Source organism: Protopterus annectens, chromosome 7.part1 (genome assembly GCF_019279795.1).
Source record: "Protopterus annectens isolate FY-2018-M chromosome 7.part1, PAN1.0, whole genome shotgun sequence".
Classification (NCBI taxonomy): domain Eukaryota; kingdom Metazoa; phylum Chordata; order Ceratodontiformes; family Protopteridae; genus Protopterus; species Protopterus annectens.
Genome location: NC_056740.1, coordinates 230186495 through 230213832, shown reverse-complemented (window position 1 = coordinate 230213832; position 27338 = coordinate 230186495). Strand labels below are relative to the sequence as shown.

General features: G+C 39.2%; 1 protein-coding gene across 1 annotated transcript in view; it reads right to left on the bottom strand.

Moving 5' to 3' along the window:
* The window catches only part of PCSK6 (proprotein convertase subtilisin/kexin type 6), a gene marked incomplete in the record, with an annotated part of 1289931 nt that overhangs the window by 382033 nt on the left and 880560 nt on the right, over window positions 1-27338 (bottom strand). Inside the window, 1 exon segment of the mRNA XM_044078680.1 lies at window positions 21346-21534. Within this exon segment, the coding sequence (XP_043934615.1) occupies window positions 21346-21534 (189 nt within the window).

Sequence of the window (27338 nt, the reverse complement as noted above, 5' to 3'; positions counted from 1 at the left end):
TCTCAGTTATTTAAGTGTAATGGGGATACTAATGTAAATAGGTGCTCCTGTTTTTTTTTTCTTTCCCCCTTATCTCTTTTCAGAAATGTAGGCAATGTAATGTAAAAAAAGCATGAAAATCTGGTTAAAAGAGCATGACCAAAGAAAAATGATAAAAAATGTGCTTTTTTCATTCTTGCAAAGGGAGTGACTGGGTTAAGGCCTTTAGTTTAATTTAGTAACAAGTATTTAAAAAAGTAAATGAAAAAGAATATTGAATATTATAAGGCTTTTTTCCTGATAACAAATGAATGTTTGGCAGTTTTGTGCCTGGTTCTTGTCATCTAGAAGACAATCTGATAGAGAAATGGCTTGGAGAAAATGTTTTCTAAAATCATTCAAGTGTTTCCCAGCTGAGAAAGCTATAAAAAAATAAGACAGAGAGACACAGCACATACTAGAAAGCAGACTATCATGCATTTTAACATTGATTACCTTTCTTTTAAGTTATATCAAGTCTGTACGTGTGGCTGTCAGTTTGGAACATCTGTTCCTATTAGGAGGGTAAAACTTCAATATTTGAAGATGTAAATATTAGTGTTACTATTAAATTAATAGGTTTTAGGGGGTACTGGAGGTGTGTTTGTTTTTTGTTTGAGGGATTTCAATAAAACAAAGTTTTCTAAGATGCGACATAGGCTCAAATGGAGATGACAAGAAACAACTGCATAAAATATTTGCCTGCCAAATGATACATGCATGTAAGCACAAAAGCTGGAACTAGACATTTAATAAAAAGCTGCTATGGCATAAAAGTGGGAATAACTTTTCAAATAAAATGCATTCTGTAATGTCTTTAAATGTCAATGGTCTCACAGATAAATACAAAAAAAAGCGAGAGAAGCAAACTTTATTAAAAAACTTGAGAGTGCAAATAACTATGCTACAGGAGACACTTAGAAAGAACTGAACATGTCAATTTGATAAAAAAAGGTTTTCAGGGTGGTTATTCATCAGAAAACCTGTGGCAAAGGAAAATATGAGTACTTACATTAATTGCAAGAGGAGCTTCAATAGTGATAGAAGAGGATAAAAAAGACAATAATGCCAGATTTGTAGTACTAAGGGTCTACTGGCAAGAGAGGATTACACTGGCATGTATTTATATTCCACTCAAACTACTATAATGGAGCTTAAGAAAATGCTTGAAGAAATTATCAGGTTTCAGCAAGGAATATTACTTGTAGGTAGGGACTGGAATTTTATCTGCAACACTGAAGATGTGTCAGGGGAGGCAGAAAGGAAAATACAACAAAGAAGTGAAGAGTTATGAATAAATTTATAAAAATATTTTGCATGGAAGATATCAATTCAGTACTAGGAATTCAGAGTGAATTTACATATTCCCCAAGATACAAAAACTGGGCTATGCTAGACAGAATTTACATTTCACAGGAATATGTGCATTTAATTGAAGGTCTTAATACACACCCAATAACTATTTCAGATCATGTACCAATAATAACTAAAATAACACAGGGTAATGAAATAAAAATGACACATTGCCGCTTTCCCACCTATCTGTTGAACAGAAAAGAATGTTAAGAAATGGGTAGTGGAAATTATTCAGAAGCTATTAGAGAAGTCAGAAATGTCTTCTGAAAATATAGCTCGGGAGTGGGATAAAATTTAAGTGGAGATTAAAAAATAGGGTGGAAATAAAAGAAAGGGATACATGGGTAAAAATTAAGAAGAATTATTTACAGGGACTGACGAAAGGTTTAAGTATTGCAAAATAGCAGGAATCCTACAGAACAAGAACAGCAATTGCAGAGTGCTAAATAGAAAATAAGGAATTACCTTGATAATATGCTTGAGTTTAGAAAGGTTGCTGTTAAGCAACTTTTTTTTATAATAACTCTACAGTACAAAAATTTTAGCATGACTCAGGCAACAGAAAGTAGAAAGGGCCATCACCAAGCTTAGGGAGCTTATAACAAGGAAGATAAGAAGAGATCCTGTAAAAGTATTAGAAATATTTCAGAAATTCTATGAAAGTCTCTATAAAGCAGAGAAATACAGAAATCAAGAAAAGTTACAAATAGAAATATTTATGGAAGAATTAAATATGCCAAGGTTAGAGATAGATGAGGTTCAATTACTAACAGTTAGAATACGAGAAAATGAGATAAAAATGGTGATGTATAATCAATCTACAGAAAATTCCCCAGAAATAGATGGCATTCCTCTTGAAGTTAGGAAGCTAGGAGGGAAAAACTGATAAAGATCTGGAAGGTTTTAACAGTATTTTAAGAGTCAAAGAAGTACTAACATCCTGGAAGAAAGCATGGTAATTGTAATACCTAATAACAGCTTCATATAGGTGCATTTCAACCCTAAACCATGATTATAAAGTGCAAACTCCAAAACCTGGAATGTCGACAAACTAGAAACAACAAAAACACAGTAGTGACACAGCCAACGTAAAATAACTTTAATGACTTAAAGAATTACTGGCATTTATTCACCCATTTTGGGTACCAATATTACAGGAAATAGGGATATCAGGAAAAAAAAACTATGGTTACCTCAGATTATGGTGGTAATATAATTTTTATTTCTACTTGCACTTTGGACAGCAAAAATATTGTTGATAGTGTGAAAGAGAATTGGAAATTGATTTTGGCAGATAGTAACTTATTTGAAAAGATAGAGGATGTGCCTTCAATAACCTATAGAAAAGGCAAGGCTTTTAAAACATACTTAGAAAACAACCAGTTATTCTAGAAAAACTAGTCAGGAATGTGCATTAGGTACCTTCAAATGTGGGTGTTGCGCATACTGCAGTAGTATTATCACAGGTGATAGAGGCCATGTTTATCAAATTAAAGGCCATTATTCATGTTATTTTAAAAATGTGGTTTATTTGGATCAATGTCATCAATGCCTTGCATTTTTATAGGCAAAATGTCAAGGAGATTCAAATAATGCATATATGAACATTTACTGAATAAAAGGAACAGAAAAGTCACCAATGCATTATATAAACATATTAAATATAATAGTACACATTCCTTTGTTTTTTTAGTGGTGGAACAAATACAAAATGACCCTGGGGTAGGATTATTAGTGAACATTTGGACAAAAGTGATCATAAATGGCAATTAAGCTTTGATGCAACAAATGAGCTACGGCTAAATGAAGCCTGTTCTATAAATTCCTTACTAAAAAAAGTTTTACGATGCTTCTTAACTTAAATTGAAATATTACATGTTTTTAACTGCAATAATTCACTTGTACTTATTTTTATATACACGTGACTGGCAAACGTTTCATTGATAGGGTTATTGGATTAAGGATTTTATTGGCTGACTGCTGTCACATGTTTTTAATTGATTGCATTTAAATGCTTGTTTTGTATTGTTGATTAGTTCTCATGAAGTTCTGAGTAATGAGTTGTGCTTTCATTCCAAAATTCAAGTTATTTTACATCGGCTGTGATCACTAATCTGTTTTTGTTCTTTCATCATTACAAAGTGCTTATGTCTGCAATGGCTAAAAGAATGGCAAAAGTGATGCCAAAACTGACAGATATAGATCTATGTGGTTTTGTGGAGGAAAGAAACATTTGACAACATTAATAGAATATTGATGATCCAGAGGGAAGCAGAATGTAAGAAAATACCACTGTTGTTATTGGGTCTTGATGCACAGAAAGCAGTTGGAGTAAGCTGGGATTTTATGAGCAGGGCAATGGAAGCATTTGCATTTCCTGATAAAATTATACAGCTGATTAAAAGGCTAAACGAGGGATTGGAGGCAAGAATTAATGTGGGTGGGGTCCTCTTTGATAATTTCTGTTTGAGCAGAGGAAAGTACAGTTGTGTGCACTTACCATAAATGAAGATGTTCAAGTGTATTCACTGTTGCAGTCCTAACTAATGGGTTATCTGGCCCCCAGTAACCCTAGATCAGCCAGAATACCAAAGGTAAGTAAAATGATGGTTGCTGTCAGTTGTAAAGTCGTCAGGGTGTCCGATACAAAAGGAGCAGCCAACGTCACTTCCTTAGTCTTTCTTGACATAACAGTCAGGAGCCCCCAGAAAATAAGGCTTAAACCAAAAACAAATTTGGCAAATACATTCAGCCTGTGCCTCAGGAAAAGAGAATAGGAGAAGACCAAATAAAAAGGGGGAAGGAGGGAGGGAAACCAGGACTGCAACAGTGAATACACTCGAACATCTACATTTATGGTAAGGGTACACAACAGAACTATGTTCATCGTTTTTCACTGTTGCAGTCTTAACTAATGGGTTGATTACCAAACCCAGAGAAAAAGGGGGGAGGAACCAGCAGCATCAAGGGTTGGAGATAATGCCCTGCAACAGCAGTGGCAAACCCTGCCCTGGCTCTAGAAAACAGAGGCAAATTATAATGTTTTGTGGAAGTGTGAACAGAAGACCATGTGGTAGCCTCCAGAATGTCTTTAGTAGGGACACCCCTGATAAAGGCTGCAGAAGTGGAAGCCACTCTAGTTGAGTGGCTCCATTTGAGGAGTAGCTTTGCCATGAAAGGAGTAACAAAAAGTAATGCAATGTGCAATCCATTTAGAAATAGTTTGCTTAGAAATAGCCTTGCCCTGGGCTCCAGGAGCAAAACTGACAAACTGTGCTGTTTTCGAAGGTCTTTAGTCCTGTCCAGGTAAAACCTGAGCTGTCTGTGCACATCATGAGAATGTAGGATCATTTCACCTTTACTTAGAGGATTAGGTAGGAAGGTGCATGGACTGATTAAGAGTCAGGCTAGAAACCACCTTAGGCATAAAGGAGGTATTAGTTCTCAGAGAGAGACTACCTGCATGGAAAATAAGAAAAGGCTCCATGGCCATCAATGCTTGCAGCTCCAAAACCCTCCTTGCTGAAGTTATAGCCAAGAGGAAGGCAGTCTTCCAAGAGAGAAACTTTAAATCTGCAGAGGCAGCTGGCTCAAAAGGAGGAAGAGTGAGTCTCTAGAACAAAATTAAGATCCCAGGCTGGAGTAGGTGCTCTTCTGGGAGGTTTTAAGTTGCAAGCACCTCTGAGAAACATTTTCATCTGGGGATGAGAGAAAATGGGTTGTTCAAGAGAACAATGAGCAGAAATGGCTGAAGTATGGATCTTGATAGAGGAAAAAGAGACCACATTGAAGCAAATCAGACAGGTATTCCAAGATCAGAGGAAGGGTAGGCTGAGAAGCAGATTCTTCCTCTAGGTGCATCCATTGAGAGAACCTCTCCCATTTGCCAGCGCAGGATATCCTAGTGCTAGGCCTCCTGGCCTCCCTCAGCACATCAACCACCTGTTGGGAAAGGGAGGAAGAAAGGGAAGAAGTCGTACAATGAGCCATGCTGCCAAATGGAGAGACTGAAGATGAGGATGTAGCATGTTTCCCCTTTCCTGGACCAAAAGATCTGGCTTCAGAGGAAGATGCCAAGGAGGAAAATTGGAGAGACTGCAAAGCAGCAGATACCAATGCTGCCTGGGCCAGTCCGGAGCTATGAGAATAGTCCTTGGTCATTCAGCCCTGATCTTCACTAATACTCTGGGAAGAAGAGGAAGAGGAGGGAAGGCATACATTGATAGCAATGTGCAAGGGAAGGACAGAGCATCCACTTTCCAGGCTCTGCTGTGATGCTTTCTGGTGCAAAAAAGAGGTAGAAGATGGTTGTCTGGGGAGGAGAAAAGATCCACCTGAGGTGTGCCCCAACGCTGAATGATGCTGTAAAAGACTGCTCTGTTCAGCTGTCACTTGTGAGGATCCAGGGTTTGCCTGCTCAACTGGTCTGCTAAAACACTGAGCCTTCCTGGAAGAAACTGAGCTAGGAGATGAAGGTCCAGGGATGCTGCCATGGACCTAAAATTCATGCTTTGTCTGCACAGGGGGTAAGAGTGAATCCCTCCATGCTTGTTGATGTACCACATGATTGTGGTGTTGTCTGTTCAGACTTCATTAAGGCAAGAAAAGAGGATCCCCAATGGGGTTACTTAGCTGTAAGTAGACCAACTCTTGTAGTCAGAAACCAACTAAGGCAAACTGCCGACTGGCACTTGTGCAGGAAAAGCTTCTGCTTCAGGCTCCATGGCAAGGAAGACTGAGGAAGTGATGTTGGCTGCCTCCTTTTGTATCGGATGTCCTGGCATTCTTTACAACAGATAGCAAACAACGTCATTTTTACTTACCTTTGGTATTCTGGCCAACAGAGGGCTACCGGCAGCTGGATAACCCATTAGTTAGGACTGCAACAGTGAAACACGATGAACATCCAGGAGGAGGTGTCCTTTCTTCCCTTTATTTGCACTGTATTTAGAGCCACTGACAAAGAAAATAAGGGACTCAGAAATCCAAGGATATAATTGGTATGGCAGTCAAGAAAAGCTGGTTCTATTTGCAGATGAAATTTTATACCGGACAAAACCAGAAAGGGACATTAGTGTTGTGGAACATTTTGAGACGGTTTCAAATCTTTTTGGGATACAAAATGAAGCTAAAACAAAGGCAATAGCAATAAATTATGTACCCACGCACAAACTGGTTCAGCAATATTCATATTTATGGGGATATGATAAAATGAAATATTTAGGATTATGGATTAAAAATAATTCTGGTGTAGCAGCTAAGGATATGTGGGAAGAGACTAAACCAAAGATAACACAAAAACTGAGAAAATAGATATTGATAGTAAGATAGAAGCAGGTACACAGGTCAGGCATATTTTATCAACCAGAGGAGAAGCTGTGGATAACAACTAATAAAGAGCTGAAGGGTTTTATCTGGGAGGGGAAGATTGCAAGAGTCAAATGGGGTATGATGATTCTTCCAATAGAACAGGGCAGATTGGGATTAATGGAGTTAAGGGGTATTTCAGAGCAACACAGTTAAGGCTCCGATACACAGCACAGCAGAAAATTATAATTTGAAGTGGAAACGGATGATGATGAAATAGGAGAGAAGCTCAAGAAACATGGGGAGACTGGCATTTTGGATGCAAACCTTTAAGGAGACTAAAAATAATAATACAGAATATTAAATCCATAAAGTAGCAGAAGGTACTCTAAGAACTAAGCCAACCTGGGAATGGAGAAAGGGGATTTTGTCAATAGGAATGACTGCAATTACGGATACAATAGCCAAGAGGGGTTTGGAATTTATTGGAGAAAACCAGCAAAGGAAGGTATTCGGAGCAAATAACTGGAGATGGAAAGGTAACAGAATGGGAAGATGCCAAGAATTTATTTGGACTGAAGGTTAGAGATTGCCTTTCCTTATCAAGGACGGATATCAGAGTATAGGCAAAGAGAAAGAAATAGGGGGGTCCTAAATGAAAAGGACCAGCACTGCTACAGTTTTTAGTAGAATATAGAACATAAGCTGCCATTAAAGGAATAATTAGTAGAGCATATAAAATATTGCATGATAATGAAGAATCAATAAGAGGAGGTTAGAAAGGACTGGGAAGAGAGATTGGATAAGCAATTCACTAACAATGGGGGATATATGTACATCACCCAAATATGCAACAAAGTCTGGAAGATTTAGGATTTTTGCTTGCGTTTGCATAGATAGTTTGATACCCAAAGTAGACTCCAAGGAATTTTTCCTCAGGTAAACAGCAAATGTTGGAGGTGTGATGGGGAAGAAATATACAACTGGGAACATATTTTCTGGGAGTGTAATGAGTTGGCAGAATTTAAATATTCACTGCAAGCTGCTCTGTCAGAGATACTGGGTGAGCAAATTAGTGTAACGAAGGAAATTATTTTTTTTTTCTGAACTATGATACAGAATCGGAACTGGTCTGCTTATGGTGGCTGCCGAAAAAGCAGTTACCAGAAAATGGAAATCAAAGTCTAAACCAGATTTACTAGAAGCAGCAAATATAGTAAGTTAAATAAAACAACTAGAATTGGGATCTTTGGAAAAGGGTAGGTGCAAATGACATGAAGAAATGGGAATTGTAGAAACAATATATGCAAAGGAAGAACAAGGATTAAAAGAAGGCAGGATTTGAATGAACTACGTAATGTTTGACTGACAGTGACTGGATAGATTAAAAGTGATGTACAATGTTTACAGTTACACTTGTGTCAGCTTGGTTTGTAATGTATAATGTTTGCAACTAGAATTGTGTCAGGATAGTTTGTTTTCATTTCTATAAATGTAAGATTGCCTGTGTCATATGTGATAATTTAATAAAGATGTTTCTTGTTTAAAAAAACAAATGCAATACTCAAATCAGGCAAACAAACTTCCAATAACAGACTTTTAATTAGAATGCGAGTACACAAAACTATTTTTAAAACTGTGTGCATAAATCCAGAAGTACTAGAGTTTTCCAAAAACATTTCAGACACCAAGTTTTAATATAAATAACATCGCTAAACTATAAACTAAGTAAACTTTATTATACCTATATATATATATATATATATATATATATATATATATATATATATATATATATATATATATATATATATATATATATATATATATATATATATATATATATATATATATATATAGTGTTTATAAGCTGTGCCCATGCTTAATTTTTTATCAATTACTTGAGTCTTACCTCAGTTAACATCCATTTTATCCAAAAAATTCCTTTGTCCAATATTCAAAATTTATAATAGACTATGTATATTGATACTTGTGTATAACACTTCTGGTTTATTTGTCATGCACTTCTCTAGCTACATTACAAATTCTGCAAAAGAAAGATGGATGGACATTTTTTCTAATTTCCAGTGTGAGCAGTCTGGGGCACCACTCTTTGGTAAAGCATGGGCACTTAGATTAATGGTGGGTCAAACACAGCATCACACCAGGGTGGGAGGTACTGCTTTTCCCTTCTACTGCAATGGTTGGGAGCATTTGGTGCACATACTCTGGGAGTTTAGACAAATTCACCAAACCCCCCCCCCAAAAAAAATCTTGAAATTTATTGTAAATAACTTGAAAGGGGAGCAATCTACTTTGACCAATTCTAGGCCAAAGCTGATTCAGATCAGATGAGTTTATTCTGCCCATAAACATCACACAACACGCAGAAAAGAAACATCTCCACCCAACAGACAAGGAACTAATGGAAAAGCGAGGAACTCCTTGACAAACAAGGAGTTTGGAGAACAACAGCAAGGTCTACCCCAAGAGGCTGTCAGGTACAAACCTTCTATCCAAGGAGTATTTATTCTCTGCCCATACAGGGATAGTCTTATAAGAGGAAGCAATGGCTTCTCTGTGATTACAGTTTGAAACATGTAAGCCTCGCTCTCTGTGTTCAGGACAGTGATAGTGTGCAACAGATAACAGTCATCTCTGATACTCTGATTGAAAGTTGTATGTTTTGTTGCCACACTAGGTGCATATATTTATTTCCAGTTATGACACTTAAGTGCAGTACAATGAGGGTGTCACACTTTTTAAGGTGCCACCATGCAGATAAAACTTTTGTCACTTTTGTGTTGGTACACGAATAAACAAGTCTTCATGGGATCTGTTTAGGTAGCTTTATTCTATACAAACACATCACCGTAGAGGGTTGACTATGACTAAGTAACTTGTATACAAATTAACTACTGCGATCATACATGCTCACTCACTGGCTGATTCAAGAAAATAGCACTAGGGATTGCACGTGTCTGGAATTTATACACGCACGCACAGCCTTTCATGCTTCTTAAAGACAGAGAAAACACACATTACACTCTGATCTACATCCTCCCTCTGAGAAATAGATCATGCAATTTGTCATGAGATTATTTTAAATGGAGAAATCACAGAATCTAAAGACATGCATTATACAATACTAAGTATACACACATGCACACACTCAAGTCCACGTTGCTGTGTAGTTCACACGAGGCTTAGAAACTCGTCCATATTGTAAGACATAAAACTAGGAATCAAATTTAGCAACTGGGACAGTCTCTGCAAAATGGTTGACCTTTGGAATGTTCAAATTACTTTCTGAACAGAATCAGACTTTTGAACACAATCCGGTCTGTAAACAATGTCTGACTCTCTCTTTGATTCAGAGTTTGCATCATGGATACAATGTTGTGATTGCAATGATGATGATTCTGGTACAGGAAGAAGATATCTGCGATTACTCCACACCCTCGGAGCTTACCAAATAGATCTTTGCTTGACACAGATGCCTGTAATCTGTCCTATTTGATCAAAACCTTTCATTGTCTGAATTCATACCATCTCTCCTTCCCTCAACGAACAAAGTAACCTGCTTGATCTGTCGTCACTAGATTTCTGGATATTGCGCTTCAACAACTGAAGCCTTGATGGTGTTATTATTCTTAGAGTTAGGCTGTAAAAGACTTGATAAAATAGGTAGTGTAGTTCTAGTTTGTCTGGAAAGTAGTCTGAGCAGGTGAGCCAAGAATATCATCACGAGGTATGTTTCTGAGATTAAGTAAATTCAAGACTACATTGGTGTTGTCATGCTTTGACTTTTCAAGCAATTGTTTGCACTCTGTACTGCTCATTCAGCTAGACCATTGCATTGAGGATATTCAGGACTACTAGTGACATGTACAAAGCCCCATTCTCTTGCAAATTTCTGAAACTGGCTAGTAAATTGAGTACTGTTGTCTGAATAAAGTTTGTGTGGACTACCATGAACGGGGAAACGTTTTAACTTAGTGATTACAGATGCAGATAGGACCCAGGAAGATAAGATAGGATAGTGGAGACCACCTTGACATGGAGGGTGATCACTAATCAAGTCCCTCAGGACTTTCTGCTGGGTCTGCTCCTTTTTGGCATCTACTACTTGGATGTGAAGGCCAATATCAAGGGTCTCTAGCATACCAAGTTTGCAGATGATTGCAAGTAGGAGCAGTCAGAATTCCCCTAAGATGCAAAAATCCTACAGGAAGGACTAGCATAGACAAATGAATGTTGGCAAAGCCATGGTTTAAAACTCAGTGTGAAGAAATGCGTAACAGTACTCTTTTTGGAGTCAGCCACCCTAGAAAATGTCTCCATCGATGACAAACCAAAAAAAAGTAGAACCAGTAGCCAGAGCTTTGGATACAAAGGTATATAGTAAACTAGATTTTGACTGTGTGTCTAAGGTATTAAGGAAATCAATCAATATTGCTAAACTTACGAGCAGCAAAGCATCTAGGCCCAATGAAGTCATTGTTCCACTGTATTCAACCCTCATCATGCCCCATCATTGAGATCAATGTCCACTTTGGTATGTACCTGACCAGGCACATGCAACTGTAATGTCCAACTCTCTACTTAATGGTGTCTGTGATTTGTGCTTGTTCCCCACCTTTCCAGTTGGCGGGAAGCCTTCTAGCTCATCAGTGGGAGTGGTAAGTACTAGGTAGCCTATCTACCACAGGAGGAGTGGCTTCTGGCCCAGAAATTGTATCTTATTGATCATTTGGGCAGTTTTTTTCATCTATTTCAACTTTCTGGTTTAAAAGTCCACATCTGTGCTTGTTTCCCACCTTTTCTGTAACTAATCTAGTCCAGATTTGCTGTTTCCAGGACTATTTGTAAGCTTCTGGGCAGTGCCAAAGTCTGCTCTTCAATTTTTCCATTAGCTCTGCTAGTTCTCTCCTCTCCTGCACTTTTACTCGTTTATTAGTTTAGCACTTTACCAAACTTCTTGTAGCAATTACTGTAGCACACAAAAGTGCTACCAGCACTAAACGCTCTACAAGGAATTAGCTCCAGTATTTATTAATGCCCTCCCCTCCAGGCATGTATGAAGGTCAGTTCCCTGTGCTTTCTCTTGTTAACCTGATGAACTTGGCATCCTGATGCAATGTAGCAACTGCCTCATGTACATGGACAACCCTCTCTTCTTACCCCCCCAGTACTCAGACTTGAGAGAGATGCACTTATATATCCAAATTGGAAGCCAAGACCAGAATAGCTGATCAAGAGGAGAAGGTCAACACTTGCACCACACCACATGGAACAGATAGCTCTCCAGAACACACACCAGCACTGCCTTGACATAAAAACACAAACCACACACCCACCTTCATGGAGCCTCGCAATAGAAATCTACCCAAACAGCAGAGACCTCCAAGGCAGAAACGCACCCGACCACCACAACATAACATTAATCATGAGACGCATAACTCTCCTAAACAGTATGGCACTTGACCAAAGCCCCTAAGGCAAAACAGCATGCACAACACACTAGTCATAGGTGACTCAATAGTGAGGCACACTGATGTCCTACTCACTATGTTGAACAAGGAGAAAGTAACAGTCAGCTGCCTGTCAGGCGCCAGGATCCCCCCCACATACCGCACACACTCAGGTCCCTCAATAACAGGTACAAATATGACTCTGACATTGTACATGTGGGTGTGAATGACCTGAGACATACTTCCCTGGAATACCTGAAAAGAGACATGGAGGAGCTCTTGGATTATGTAGCCCAGGCGGGTATGACCCTAGCCCTGAGCAGCATCCTACCATCACCCAGGATGATACCACAGTACAAGCAGAAAATGATTGATTTCAACAATTAGCTAAGTATCTGGTGTCATTCTAAGTGGATTCAGTATCTGTTTGCCTGGGATGACATGATTGGCAGACCACGATGCTTTGCCAGAGATGGCCTGCATCTGTCACCCCTGGGCTTCTGGATATTGGCCAAGGCTCTTGCCACCCCTAGAGTGCCTATTTTAGGTGGTGTTCCAAAGACCAAATTACCACCGTAACAGCTACAAACAAATGGAATCTGAGAGTTATGCTGCTCAACACTAGAAGTCTAAATATCAAAATGCACTCTCCTTAAAATGGAGAACATCAGCATTTGTGCTGTAACAGAGACCTGGTTCAAGGCAGCAGAAAACACCCCTGCACTATCAAGCTAAAACTCATTCTACATCTTTTGGCCCCAGAACTTGGACCGATGCTCCTAAGACGGTGGCATTTCCATATTCATAAAGGATGCACACACCTCCAGAGTGGTAGCCCAACATAAAGCATCTGAGATACTTCAGGTGTAGCTAACATTGAGCAAGACAGGGATTCAGGTCGTAGCCTGCTAAAGGTCCCCAACCATGTCTCAAGACTTGCACTCCGCATTCCTAAGCATCCTGGAGAATATTAGGGTCCAACCTAACACACTTATACTGGGCAACTTCAACTACCCCTCCATTAACTGGGAAAACTACTCGGGTATCAATACACTTGCCCAGTGCTTTCTGGAATTCATTAATTCCAGTGCTCTGGACCAGTTAATTCTTACCCCCACTAGAGGTAGCAACATCCTTGACCTGGTTATTACTAACATGGGTGACCACTGCTCTACACCAATAGTCAACTCCTCCCTGGTTAGATCCGACCACAAACTAATCACCTTGGAAAATCCACCCCCCCTCCCCCCACAAAGGTAACCACCATGAAAACCTTCTTCAAAGCTAACTTTGGGCTCCTAAAAACAGAGGTGGCTAAGTTCACAGCACTCATGCAAATGGACAATAGTTGCATGACTGCCAAATCATATACTAATGCAATGTACAAACATGTACATAAACTCATGGATCTCACCATACCCAATAGAACTAAGACACTCTCCTCAAAAAAAAAGGAAGCCAATCTGGTGTTCCCCTGCCATAAACAAACTCTACAACAGGAGGAGGGAACTGATGCGGAATAAGGCGAAGTCCCACACTGGAAAAACTCCCTTATCAGGCTCAACAAAAGGTTGAGATCCCGCATCAAATCCTCTAAACTTCGCTATGAAAACAGAATTGCAGCAGATAGTAAAGACAATCACAAGGCCTTCTACAGTTATGCAAAGAATCTCCATGGCAATACCCAGATTTGCTCTGAGCTACTGCACAATGGTACCTCCTATACCAAGCGAACAGATATTGCCAATATAATGGCCGACAGATTCAATGCTAACTTTACCCCCCCCCCCCCCCCCAAAAGGACCAATCACAATACCAGTAGATTGCCAGGCACCCAGTATTAATGGTGCACAGGTTAAAACAGCACTGCTCAAGGCCAAGAATACAGCTTCTATGGGACCTGACAATATCCCTGGCTGTGTTCTACATGAACTAGAGTGAACTTACCCTCACCTGTGTGCCCTGTTCAATCACTACCTCACCTCAGGCCTTGTCCCTACTGAATGGCAAAATGCTACAGTCATCCCTCTCCACAAAGGAGGAGCGACTACAAACCCCAGGAATTATCGCCCAATTAGCTTGACAATTCTGATATGTAAAGCTATGAAATGCATCATCATGGACTTAATAAACAAGGATATAGGGAATCCCCAAACTCTGGATCCTACACAGTTTGGTTTTGTGAAGGGTAGATCATGCCTGCTCAACTTGATCGACATCTTTGAACCAGTCATCAGAGCTGTGGATGAAAGCAAGGTGGTTCATACAGCCTACCTTGATCTGGCCAAGGCCTTTAATACCATTCCCCACTCAGGAATCATTGAAAAACTCATTAAGCTGGGCATCAACTCCTATATCCCTAGGTGGGTTGCAAACTGGCTCACAGACAGAACCCATAGTGTGAAAGTAGCTGACTCGAAGTCAGACTGCCGACCAGTCATGAGTGGAGTCCCACAGGGTTTGGTCTTGGGTCCTTTCCTGTTTGGTATCTACTTCTCTGAAGTCCAGGCCATCACGAAGGGACTCTGGTTGACAAAGTTCGCAGACGATTGCAAGTTGCGAGCTATTATTAACTCCCAAAGTGATGGCGACATCCTACAGAAAGCCCTCAATGACACCAACGACTAGTGTCAGAACCTCGGCCTTAAGCTCAATGCCAAAAAATGTGTAGTCATCCCCCTTGGTAAAAACCCAGTTCCCTTGAATAACCACATTGATGGTAGTCCACTGAACACAAAAAGTGTTAGAAGAGATCTGGGAACACAGGTTGACAGCAACTTCTCTTTTGGCCTCCATATTGCCACTGTGGTCAGAAAGTCCTTCTATGTGACACATCTCATTACTAAGGGTTTTGCATCCAGGAAGGAAGAAAGAGGTCATTGTCTCCCTCTACCATTCCCTCATTAGGCCAATCAAGTACAATGCCCCATTTGGCATGCATCTCACTAGACACCTGCAACAACTGGAGAGGCCGCAAAATTACCTCACAAAGAAGATCCTTGGCCTTAAACACTTGTCCTATATGGGCAGACACAAAAAACCTCCAACCATTCTCTGTCTCATATCACCTACTTAGAGGCAACCTCTGCTTGACTTACAAAGCTATGTTTGACCCAGCTCTGTTAGAAATGCTACATCTGCAGAAATCCCAATCCCTCCGCACCACACGCTCCAGAGACCTCAACCTCATTACCACAATCAACAGAACATGCTGTAGGGACAGGTTCATAACCCAGAGACTGCACATGCTATGGGTCAGACTTCCCATACATTTCAAGCAGAGCATCTCACTGGCCCTCTTCAAGAGGGATCTTGATGAGTGAATAGGAAATGGAAAATTCACCCCGGGGATCACTCCAGTGGCTCTACTCGACAGTGACCCTAGGAACTAAGGTCAGGTGGCACGATGCCAGGGTAATCCTACGGTCTAGGCTTGTAAAGGCTCCAGGGGCATTAGCCTAGTACAAACCTATAAACCTATGAGATGCAAGCTCTAGTGTGCAATAACCAGATAAGAGTTCCTTCATGAACTGTGGCCTGCTAACTCATATGGGCTTTGGGGGCCAAACTGTAAAGCACAGTCATTGATCTTGAGTACCCTTGAGCTCTAACTCGACAACTCAACCGACCAATCCCTACGAGACTCCAACCAATCATCTAAAGACACAGAAGCACAAGGAGAGGGGCTATACCCTCCCCAGCACAAAAGTTTTAAACCAAGGCATTGGGATCAAATCTTAACTACTCAAAGGTGACCTTGTTACCCAAAGTGATTGGGGGGAGGAAAATAAACACAAAACTAACTTTCAGGAGGCTTTGACTTGGCCTCAGAGTACACATCTGATAATCTGACATATTCCTGGGATTACAAGGAAGACTTTCCTTGTTATTTCAATGTAAACAGCTCAAATGCCATGGTCTCAATTCACCTTTGTACAGTGGGCTAGATACTTCTCTTGCCTATGACGTCCAATAGCTGATCTGACTCTCTGACATTGTGGCAGTTATCAAAGTTGTGCTCTTTCCTGAGACAGTACAAGCAATGATTGTGTCAATGGCTGGTAATATGATGGCGACACAAACACAAACTTTATTGATGCTAGCAAATATCAAGACCTGAGCCATATGTGAGTGGTAAAAAAGAACATTCACGCTCCAGGTATGAGCATTATGTAGTCTGCCCTTATGTCACAGTGTTTAACACAGCCATCACAGAATGTGGGAATTTTTTTTTTTTTTTTATGAAAAGATGCTGCATTCTAACTGGTGGAAAATTAATAATCCAACCAAAGGCCCATCACAGAAGGCCCTCAATACCAGATCGACAAAAATTTCATGATATATCTTGGAGAGCAATGAACAGTTCTGGCACTGGCAAGCTTTGTGCTACAGTTCTAAGACTTGTGTGACTGTAAAGTTGCCACTACAGCAAAAATAAAAACAACAAAGATCATCAATGTCTCTGGTAAACCTGCTTCACATCCAGGAACCCTGTGTATCATAAAAAGTAAGTCACAGGAAGAACAAGCATTAAACACACAACAGTGATGCAAGAAGATAGCTGTCCCCAACATTAAGGTAGAAAACTGACTACTTCATTGTTATTTGTGAAAAATGAAAAATAAAAACACAAATATTACAGTATTAAGGAACACTAACAGTCCAAAACTTCAAGTGTTAATTCCTCTTCCATGAATATACTCTTCTATGAAGTAGAGCTCACAGGCTTAGTCACTGGAATATCGCGGCTTTAATTTACAAGTGCTTTCGTCCAACTGGACTTCATCAGGTCAGCTTTTCAAAAACAGCTTTAACCCATGGGAAAAAAAACACAAACACACACACACATTATATATATATATATATATATATATATATATATATATATATATATATATATATACATACATACACACAAAGGGCAAAGCATCATAAATCATGATTGACATCCTCATGCATAGTAATGAGCCTAGCCTACAACTAAGAACTAGCCTGATGTAACACAAGTCATACTTTTTACAATCCAAACCAAAATAAGAAAGAGTGCTAATAAAATAAGTCCAAATAAACTGAAGTGCAGAACAAGTAATTAACTTCTAGTCTGTTTCCTGACAGGAGCAAGATGTCACAAAACTTTATTCACTAAAGGCTATTTAGCACCAAGGTGACGACAAGATCTTTCCAAAAGGAGTGAAATTAAACTAAAAAGAAACAAATCCAAAAAAATCAGAGAGCTGAATTGTAAAAAAAGTGTGTTTGTGTGTCCCTGCACCCATGACAACATGCACATGAATCAGGAAACCAGCACCCACTACAGTAACCTTGGAAAAATGAGATATAAAGAAACATCTCATATAAACATACAATCAAAATAAAAATGTAATCACAAGTGTATTAAAAACAAAAACAAACATGTTTCACCCACAGGGCTTCAGACTAGTGTTAAAACTGAGCATCTATAAAATAGATTCTAAAAATAGGAAACAATCAAAATGTGTGGATATAAAAGGCAAATTAATGCATGTGTGTGTGTGTGTGGGAGTGTGTGTGTGTATATATATATATATATATATATATATATATATATATATATATATATATATATACACACACACACACACACACGTATATATATATATATATATATATATATATATATATATATATATATAAGACACACATGCACACCACACACGTTATAGCAAAACAGAAAATAAGCTGAAACCATCGAAAATAGACGCATAAAAATGTCGACGAAAAGTGAAGAAAGGAGCAAACATGTCGTATCAAAACTATTAATAAAATAATGTGTGGTGCAATTTCCTAAGCTGAAGCATGCATCTAACTGAACAAACGCCAGGTGGAGTGTAGGTATTAGGGGAAATTTGCCATTCCAGCTCCTTTTCAAGAATGACATAGTTCCCCTTGAGTGGAGCCATCCTGTGTCCAAAATGTACAAAGTGAAAAAATTGCCTGGTGATTCAATGCTGTGGTTTGCAAGAGGATCCTTGCTTAGTTTACTTCTAATTTCAGTTGAGCTATCCTCCTTTTAAACTTAGAAATAGTCTTTCTTATGTGAAAAAAAATTGACACTTGGGAGGACTGGGCTCTATAAAAAAATCTTACAGTTCCCAGCTACCTTACTGTTGTATTTCTTAACTGTACTGGAGCAGATGGAAAAAAAATCTCTGCAGCTCATGAACTCACAAAAGGTACAGAAAGGGGGGGATCAACATTTAAAGGTATCAAGCCTCTCCATACGGTCCTTGTTGAACGTCTCTTCTAGGTAAGACCAAATGTTCCTTTTTTGAAACCAAAAGAAGGGCCAGGATCCAGAATCTTGCTTACTGGTCTATTACTAGACAAAATGCACCAGTTGTCACAAACTAACTTTTTAATCTCATTGGCTTCGTCACAAAGTTAAGGTCATATATCTTTTCATTTTTCTTTCCTTTGGTAAGAGTAGGAACTTCTGAAATCACATACAAAACGTCTTTGTAAGGCATTGGGAAAGTGAAACAGTATAACTTAGGAGTTCTAGAGCTTCATCAAATGTTACCAGAGATTTCTTGATATTTTTGTTGTATGAGAAGGGTCAGTGGAAGTTAAGAATTTCTTTGACAAAATGTACAACTGACTGACTTTTGAAATTTACTTCTCCTTAGGATTACCATAAGGTTAGTTTTCTGGATTGCACTGTTTATAATCACACACAGCCACAAGAACTTTATATTGACTTATTGTGTAAACCACCCATGTAAACTTACTGCTTCATGCCAGCAGCATGCACCCACAAATAACTAAGCATAATGTAATAAAGTCAGAGTATGTGGACTGCTTATGTGCCCAGAGAAACAAGAACCTGCAGGACCTCCACAGATATTTGCTTCAGAGGAGGTATGAAAGTAGGACTATCAGACATATTTTTGATCCTACTTAAGGACCTAAAAACCAAGGGAGGGCACTTCCGTATATGCTCAAGGAAAGATTTTTTTTACATGATTTCAAAGGTTCCTCACTAATGTAAGGAAAAAAAGTGAAAAGAAGTATGACCCTAAATTTCAATAAATATGCCCATGAAATTAAAAGGATAATTTGTGACAAGTGGTCCACATTGTCTAGTAGGTGAGAAAGATTTTAGATCCACACCCTTTTGTTTTCAAAACAGGTAGGAATATCAGATCTTGTATAGAAAGGACGTGGGTACTGTTTTCTCGATTCATGTAGCTGTTGTCACATAAGCAAGCACGCGAGCATGTATGTGTGCACACACTCAAACAGCCACCTACCTTCACTTAAGCTCTTGGATTTTTTTTAATTCCTGTTTTTGGGAGGATCTTGTCACCTTGGTTCTAAATAGCCTTTAAGGAAGAGAGTTTTGTGACACCTTTTTCCTCAGGAGACAGACTAGGAGTTAATTACTAGTTCTGCACTTCACTTTATTTGGACTTAGTTTTATTAGCACTCTGTTTCTTCAGTTTGGATTGTAAAAAATGAGTTGTGTTACATCAGGCTAGCTTTTAGTTGTAGGCTAGGCTCATTACTATGTATGAGGATGTCAGTCATGATTCATAATGCTTTGTGCTTTTGAAGTATATATATATATATATATATATATATCTATATATCTATATATATATATATGGGTCTACCTGAGATGGTCGACAATTCATTTGATCGACTTTCATTTGGTCAACAATTCATTTGATCGACAGGCAGATTTGCCCCCCTCCCCAATGTTGTGCGACCCTGGAGTTGATATATATAGTTAGGGTGGGTGTGGGGGGGCAAAGCCCCCCACATAAAACTGCTTGTCGATCAAATGAATTGTCGACTAAATGAAAGTCGATCAAATGAATTGTCGACCATGTGAAGTAGACCCATATATATATATATACACACACACATAAATAAATATATATATATATATATATTATACATATACATACATGTTTTCCATGGGGTTAAACCCCTCATTGAAAAGTTGATCGGAAGAAAGTTCAGTTGCTGAAGCAGAGTTATTCCAGTGACTAAGCCTGTTTGACTTTGTTCCTTCAGTGTCTTCACAGAAAAAGAATCAAAGGTTTTTGAATGTTTATTACTGTTGCTTAATGTTATGTCTAAGCTTTTATTTTTCACAAATAAGTAAATTGAGTCATCTAACAATGATGGGGACAGCTATCTCCTTGCCTCTCTGCTCTGTATAGCAAACATCAGACTGTGCTTATGCAATATAACAGAAAAAGGAAAGACAAGAAAATGATACATCTAAAAGCAGTAGGGAGAGAGGGGCAATAGCCCTTGAAGCAAAGTGTTGGGGGGGGGCGCAATCAGCTGATCCACATTGTTGTTTACTCTAATAATGGCTTTTAAAAGCTGGTATTGCATTTGCAGTCAAACCTGAGTGCTTTGGCACTCCATGTGTGGTCTACACTGTAGCACCTGCTTACTTCATCGTACCAAATAGTTTTTTACAGCTTAAAAGTAATTTTTTTAAACTAAAACCTGAGCACTGTAGTGCTCTGTGCAGGCAGGGTATAAAAACTGTAGCAACTGTTTGCTACAGTTTAGAAAGAAATTTTTATTTTTTTTTATTTTAACTAAAACATGGGTGCTGGAGTGCTCTGTATAGGCAGGTATACACTGTAGTAACAGTTTAAAAGAATATTTTTTTTTAAATAAAAAGGCGGGATGGAGGCAGTGTACAGAAATGGGAATTGAATGGTTAGTACTGGGGTGGCATGTCATGCATCTGGCCACCTGGTTGGTGTGTCAGTAGAAGGAACATCCTTTTTTTTTTCTTCTTGTTTGCAGGGGCGAGCATGGATCTAACTGTAATAAGCCAATCACTTACAGCTTATTACACTGAAGTGTTTCTTGGGTGGAGTGCTGGTTCATAGCACCAGCCCAGAGTACTAATTGAACTAGCTATGCTTCTATGTGATGACATCCCAGTATCACAGGAACAGCAGCCAGACATATGCTAAACACTTCACTTAAGAAACGAGCTAGAAATGTGCCATACAATCATAAAAACAATCCATACCAGAACAGAAGAGTCAAACAAAGATACACAAGTAGTTAATAACTGATGCAAGGTTACTGAATTATGCTAAATGATTTTGTGATTTTTTAGCTGACAATTACAAAATACTTGATAAATACCATCAACTAACATTTTGAATTTTACCTTCTGGCTAAAAGGTGCGACTTTGTTCCAGAGGGAGAAATCAAATTAATCTGTAGATCTCCACGTCGAGGATGCACAACTGTAACTCTAACAATAACATGTTCTAGATGTGTCACGTGTTGGTTGTGTGCATCTGAACAGCCAGTGGACAGAAATGTACTCTGCAAGGCTTCACTGATTTGAATATCCCTACAAGGAGAGAAAACAGCCATAGAGACCATCAGTTACATCATTCAGTTTTGCACCAACCTAAGTTTTCATAAGATTAAATATACAATTACACAAGACAGTCAGTCTAATAATAAATTTTCAAGACCGGATCTTTCACTATTTAACAATCAGGACCAGCACTGGTAGGCAATAGGATGTTCAACCAAAGTCTTGCAGACTTTCTTGCAGAACCACCAAATCCAGATGACAGTTATGTCCACATCTGTGGGGTTGGTCATTCCCTCTTTCTTACACTTCTTATGTGTCCTAAGCAAAGGCATAACTATATCCACCAGAAGAGAAGAATAAAGCAATTCCCAGTGGTCAGAAGATTAATTAATCCAACAGTAGAGTGAAGAAAAAACTGTCATACTATTTTGGGACAGTCCCAAGCAATAAAAAAACAGCACAGGATGTGGATGTGTGTGTGTGGTGGTGGTGGGTTAGCCAGCCAGGGTGTACTTATTTCAACTCAGCATAATACCGGCACAAGTTGATTAGCAACCTCTGCAGGATTACTCAACAGAAAACTCAGCTTCTTAAAAGCATTTTGAGATCTGCTACAAGAACTTTACTTCCAATTTGTCGGGGGAAACGGTGTAAAAATGACCGAGAAAAATGGCACCAAAACACCTCACACAAAGGCACAAACAGTATCCTTTTTCAGGGTGACAAGCTACTGAATGAGATACCATATCCCTACTCCAAAGTCACGCAACTGTATGGGAGACAGTCCCAGTCACACAACTGTATGAGAGAAAGAAATCCTCATCTGTGGCACAAACTGTGATCTTGCAGTAAAGTGGACATAAAATACAGTCAACAACTGGCATAATGCAACCTGAATGAGAATGCTTAGCTCTGTGAGGGTACTCACCATAACAGTAAATGTTTGAACAAGAAGGTCTCTACTGCACTAAATTCTTTATGTATGCAAATTAGCTTTAGGTGAACATCATCCTTTCAGCCTAAAATTTATAGTTCAACATCTCCAAAATGAGAATGGTCTCTTCCTTGTGTTTAATATGCAAGCAGATGATCAAAACCTCTGGGAAAGATGTCCAGAATGTACCTAAAGTTTGATGGGGAGAGGAGGCTTGCCCAGCTAAAAATACATTATACATGTATACAAAATTACCAAAACAGGGACCCAAACAGTGTAGAAAACAAATACAACTCCATGAGCAAAGATGAATGCTACAGCTTTTCCATCAGATATCCAAAGGAGGCAAATATGTTTCAGAAAGATAGGGACAAAGAAGTTGGGAGACCTTAATGCAGAAACAATCCTTTAAAAAGCCATACTTATGGTGAGTACCCTTACACATATACTGTGTTCATTATATGAATCACTGCTGTAGGGGAATTCCTGATACTAAAGTTGTAGAATGACTTGGTAGAAAGCCTGATTCCCGACTAGGATTACAACATACCCTGGAAAACAGCAGTGGTAAAGCCTATCTCAGCTAGGCTACATCCAAGCTTACAGTAACTTGGAGAAGGTGATAATGATCCAACCATCTGCCTTCAAAAATGTTCTGCAATAAAACTTTTTTTTGAAGAAAACTGAAGTTGTTTTGCAAGCACTGTATTAACACACAAATTCTAACTGAAATCAGTGTCACACACCATAACAACACAGGCATGCATGCAATTAAAGCATTGAGCTACACATCATGTTGACAGTCATACAAACCTTATAGATAACACTCAAATACAAACATTTGAAAGAAACAGTATACTTACCAGAGCATACAACCACATCCTGCATTATCTTGAACATTGCACAGTGCAGAGTAGCAGGTAAATTAATAGCCCTTTGATGACTTTTGATCTAAGTGTCACAGGCTGCATTGGGGTACACAGCCAAGAAACAAACTTTTTATCTATTAGCAGCCATCTGTGCAGATCAAAGATTTCTCCCCAGAACTATGTACAACCATGCCAATGGCTGCATAGAGGCTGCTGTACACCTACCAGAAGTTAGCCCAGAAACAAACTGCCCTGGTGGCATCCCAAAGCAAACAGGATGCACAATAAAAGGAAAAAAAATATAGCAAAAATCAGGAAGGGCAATTTCAATAAAAATAAATACACAACTAAGAGGGCAAATTAGGTCAAATAAAGGCAACTGTGGTTAGGAAATCCTCCCAAGTGAAAGATAACCATAAGGCCTTCTTTAGCTGTCAGAAACCACAAGGCAGCACACAAAAATGTGAACTGGTGGTTAATGGTGGCACAGTCGCAGAGCCTGCTGATATAGCAAACTTGTTAGTGGACAAATTCTATTCCAACTTTTCACCCATCTCACCCCAACCACTCCCACAGTGATACTGTCAACTATAACTAGGGAGCAGCACTTGCTAAAATCAAGAACAAGATCTCAAACAGATCCAGGAAACTACAGACTCATTAGTCTGACTAGTCTTATTTGCAAAGCCATGGAAAGAATCAAGGACATAGGAGACCTCCAGACATTGGGTCCATCCCAGTTTGGTCATACTTACTGAAGCTGGAGGACTTCTTTGAAAACATCACTAAGGCAATGGATGAGGGGAAACAGTGCATACTGCCTACCTAGCTCTGGCTACGGCATTTGATACAATACCCCACTTGGGCATTGTCAACAAACTTACAGAACTGGGTATAAACCCCTTTATAACATTCTAGATAGATAGCTAGCTCACTGATAGGACCCAGGAGATTAGAATAGGTGAGGCCACTTCAACAGAGAGGCTGGTCACCAGTTGAATCCCCATGGCTCTGTACTAGGCCCAACTCCTCTGGCATCTACTTCACAGATGTCAAAATCAATGTTAAAGGCCTCTAGCTAACCAAGTTCACAGATGATTGCAAACTGGGAGCAGTCATTGAATCCCTGCCAAGATGAGAACACCCTTCAGGAACGTCTAATACAAAAGCTTGGTGCCAAAGCCATGGCTTGCCAAAAAATGCATTATAATATATTTTGGAAAGTCTGCCACCCCAGGTAATAACATTATCAGTAAAACACCCTTAAAAACATCCAAGTCTAGAGAGGTCATTATACCAATGTACAAGGCCCTCAGAATGTAACGCCCCTTTCATGTACCTGACCAGACACATGCAGCAACTGGAATGTCCACAAAGGTTCCTTACAAAAAGGATATAAGGAGTAAACACAATGTCCCACACTGACTGCCTCAAAGCCCCTTCTCTTTACTCAGCATCATACAGACTTCTGAAAGGTGATTTTTGCTTGGCATACAAGTCATCTCCGGACCCTGTTTTGATTACTCTTTTGCTCATCCACTAAAACATCAGATCTGCTAGATTTAAAGACCTAAATACAAGTTTCTCAGAATGCCTATTCTCTGGAACAGGCTCTCCATCTAAGTGAAGCAGAGTTCCTCCCTATCCCTATTAAATCACACTTTGGATTGATGGATGGGTAATTGGAAATTCACCCCTGGTCTAGCTCCCATGTTTCTGATGGACAGAGGCAGTCAGAATCACCCCTATAAATCAAATTTTGGGTCACATTTGGGTTGCACAGCTAGGCTTTTAAGGTCCCTAGTGGTCATTATCCTAGAATACACATATGAATCCATGCTATTTTGGGGGTTTTAGTATGCTTAAGAATGGAAGAATTTCTCTGAAATGAATGGAGTAGCCCCTTTTAATTGAAGGGCTCACTATTCCCTGGTAATGGTTTACTATTCTTGCAGGGAGGAGAGTCTTCTTGCAAGAAGGTTGGGGTGGGTGGTGGAAGAGTGGTCAGAGTCCAAGGATACTCAAAACTGGTCTCGGTGCTGTGTGGGTTCTTTTGATCTCCCTCATCTCTGTTTTTTCTGGTTGCCACCTTCTGGATTGTTTGGTTTTGTTAGCACAAGGAGGCCTCCACTTGTCCTGTCTGGGGGAGAAAGTCTTTGGCTTGTAAGGTAATTCCTATTATACGTAGGCATAGGCGACAGGCAAAACTCTTTCACTGTTTTAAAGTTGTTCTTTCTTGTCCAACTTTTCAAACACCTTTTCAGCTGGAGGTCTGAACATGAACTCCTCATCTACAGGAGCATCCAGTAGCTCTGCCTTGGCCTGGTCTGCGAATGGATGAGTCCTGAGTCATGCATGTCTGTGAGTAACTGTGCCAGTGGCCACTGCTCTACATGACTCATCTAGTGTATCATATCCACATTTTAAGTAGAGTCCAGAAATCTGTAAGACTGCTCTACCCATCTCCTGAATGTCCATAGGCACTGCTTTGTCAAAAACTGTCTCTGCCTTAAAAAATAATTTCATTCTGAAGGGATTTTAAGTACTTCATCATGTGGAACTGGAAATTAAGTGTTCTCATGGAAATGATAGTTGAGTTACAGGCCTTCTTGCCAAGCCTGTCTACAAATTCTGCTTTCCCTTACCATTACCCAGGGAATGTTAAGTTATACATTTTGGCAACTCTTTGGTGGCTCCATTAGGAAACTACAGAGGGATCTGTTTTATGTTTTTTGTAAAGGTTCTTGTGCGAGTCAAGCACTTGCAAACTGGTCACACTTTCTGAGAGCAGGTGACAGGGAATTTTGGTTTAAAGAGATGTCTTCAAAAATGCACATGCACTATGGGGATAGGTAGTGGTCTAAGTGAAGGTAAACTCAATAATTCTCTATACTGAGCCAGAGCTTGAGAGAATGGTTTGCATTCCTAATTAACAGCCTTGTTCATTTTATGAAGGGTATCCCCAAAAGAGAGGTTTATCTGGGGGAGGGGCAGATGAGAGGGTGTCATCAAAGTCTGAGTCTGTATAAGGTTGGGTTGGAAGATGCTCAGAGTAGAATAATTCCTCTTCATCCTCAGAGTTTGAGGATTGTGAATCTTCTTGAAGGGCTACCTCCCTAGGCCTCTTAGATGGGGAGGCTTCAGTGGTAGTGGTCTGGGTGTGGCTGGGTTCCCTGGATTTTATGAAGGCCATTTACTCCAGAGAAATTTTCAAGAGGTCTTCGGTTTTGGTGTGAACTGAAGTGACACAGCTAAGGCAATGAAAGAGAAATGCTGAAAATTCTTTTTGGTTTAGGTATCCATTTTGTCAAAGAAACCAGAGGACTCTGTTGGTTGATCTCAATTACAGTCTGGGGTTTCCAAGCCTGAGGACATTAAGACATTTCTCCTTAGAAGCTGCAAGATGAACATCAGAACCCATGATAGGAAAAGCAAATTCAGACCCCATAGGTGTTGATCATCTCTCTCAATCTCTTGATACAAGAAATCTGGACAAAGTCAACAATAATTTGAGGGGGGGGGCAAAGGCTAGAAAATAGAGGCCGATTTTAAATTTTGCTCTTATAAACCTAGAAAGTTTTAGATGAAACACTATATAGTTATAGATTTGGTTTCAATATATAAAAAATTATGTGTTTACCGATGAACATATATTTTTTGTCACATATACATAAGTTTTTTACATACATTTCTTGTACTGTAGGGTCAATCAGTTCCCCCCTTTTTCTTTAGAAGATTACATAATACATGTCCATGGTACCTAATATTGGTTTGACGTATGTTGTTATGTATGCTGCTATTTTTACATTCTCATGTATCTTTAATGTATTTATATATATATATATATATATATATATATATATATATATATATATATATTTAATGTTAGTTCTAATATAGTTTATTGTGGGTATGGTAGTTATCTATTTTACATTATGTATTTATGATGGTTACAACTTAAATGCAGGTTTATGATTTTGTGTGCGTTATATATTCAGATGTGTTTTTATTGCAGCCTTGCACTATAACTG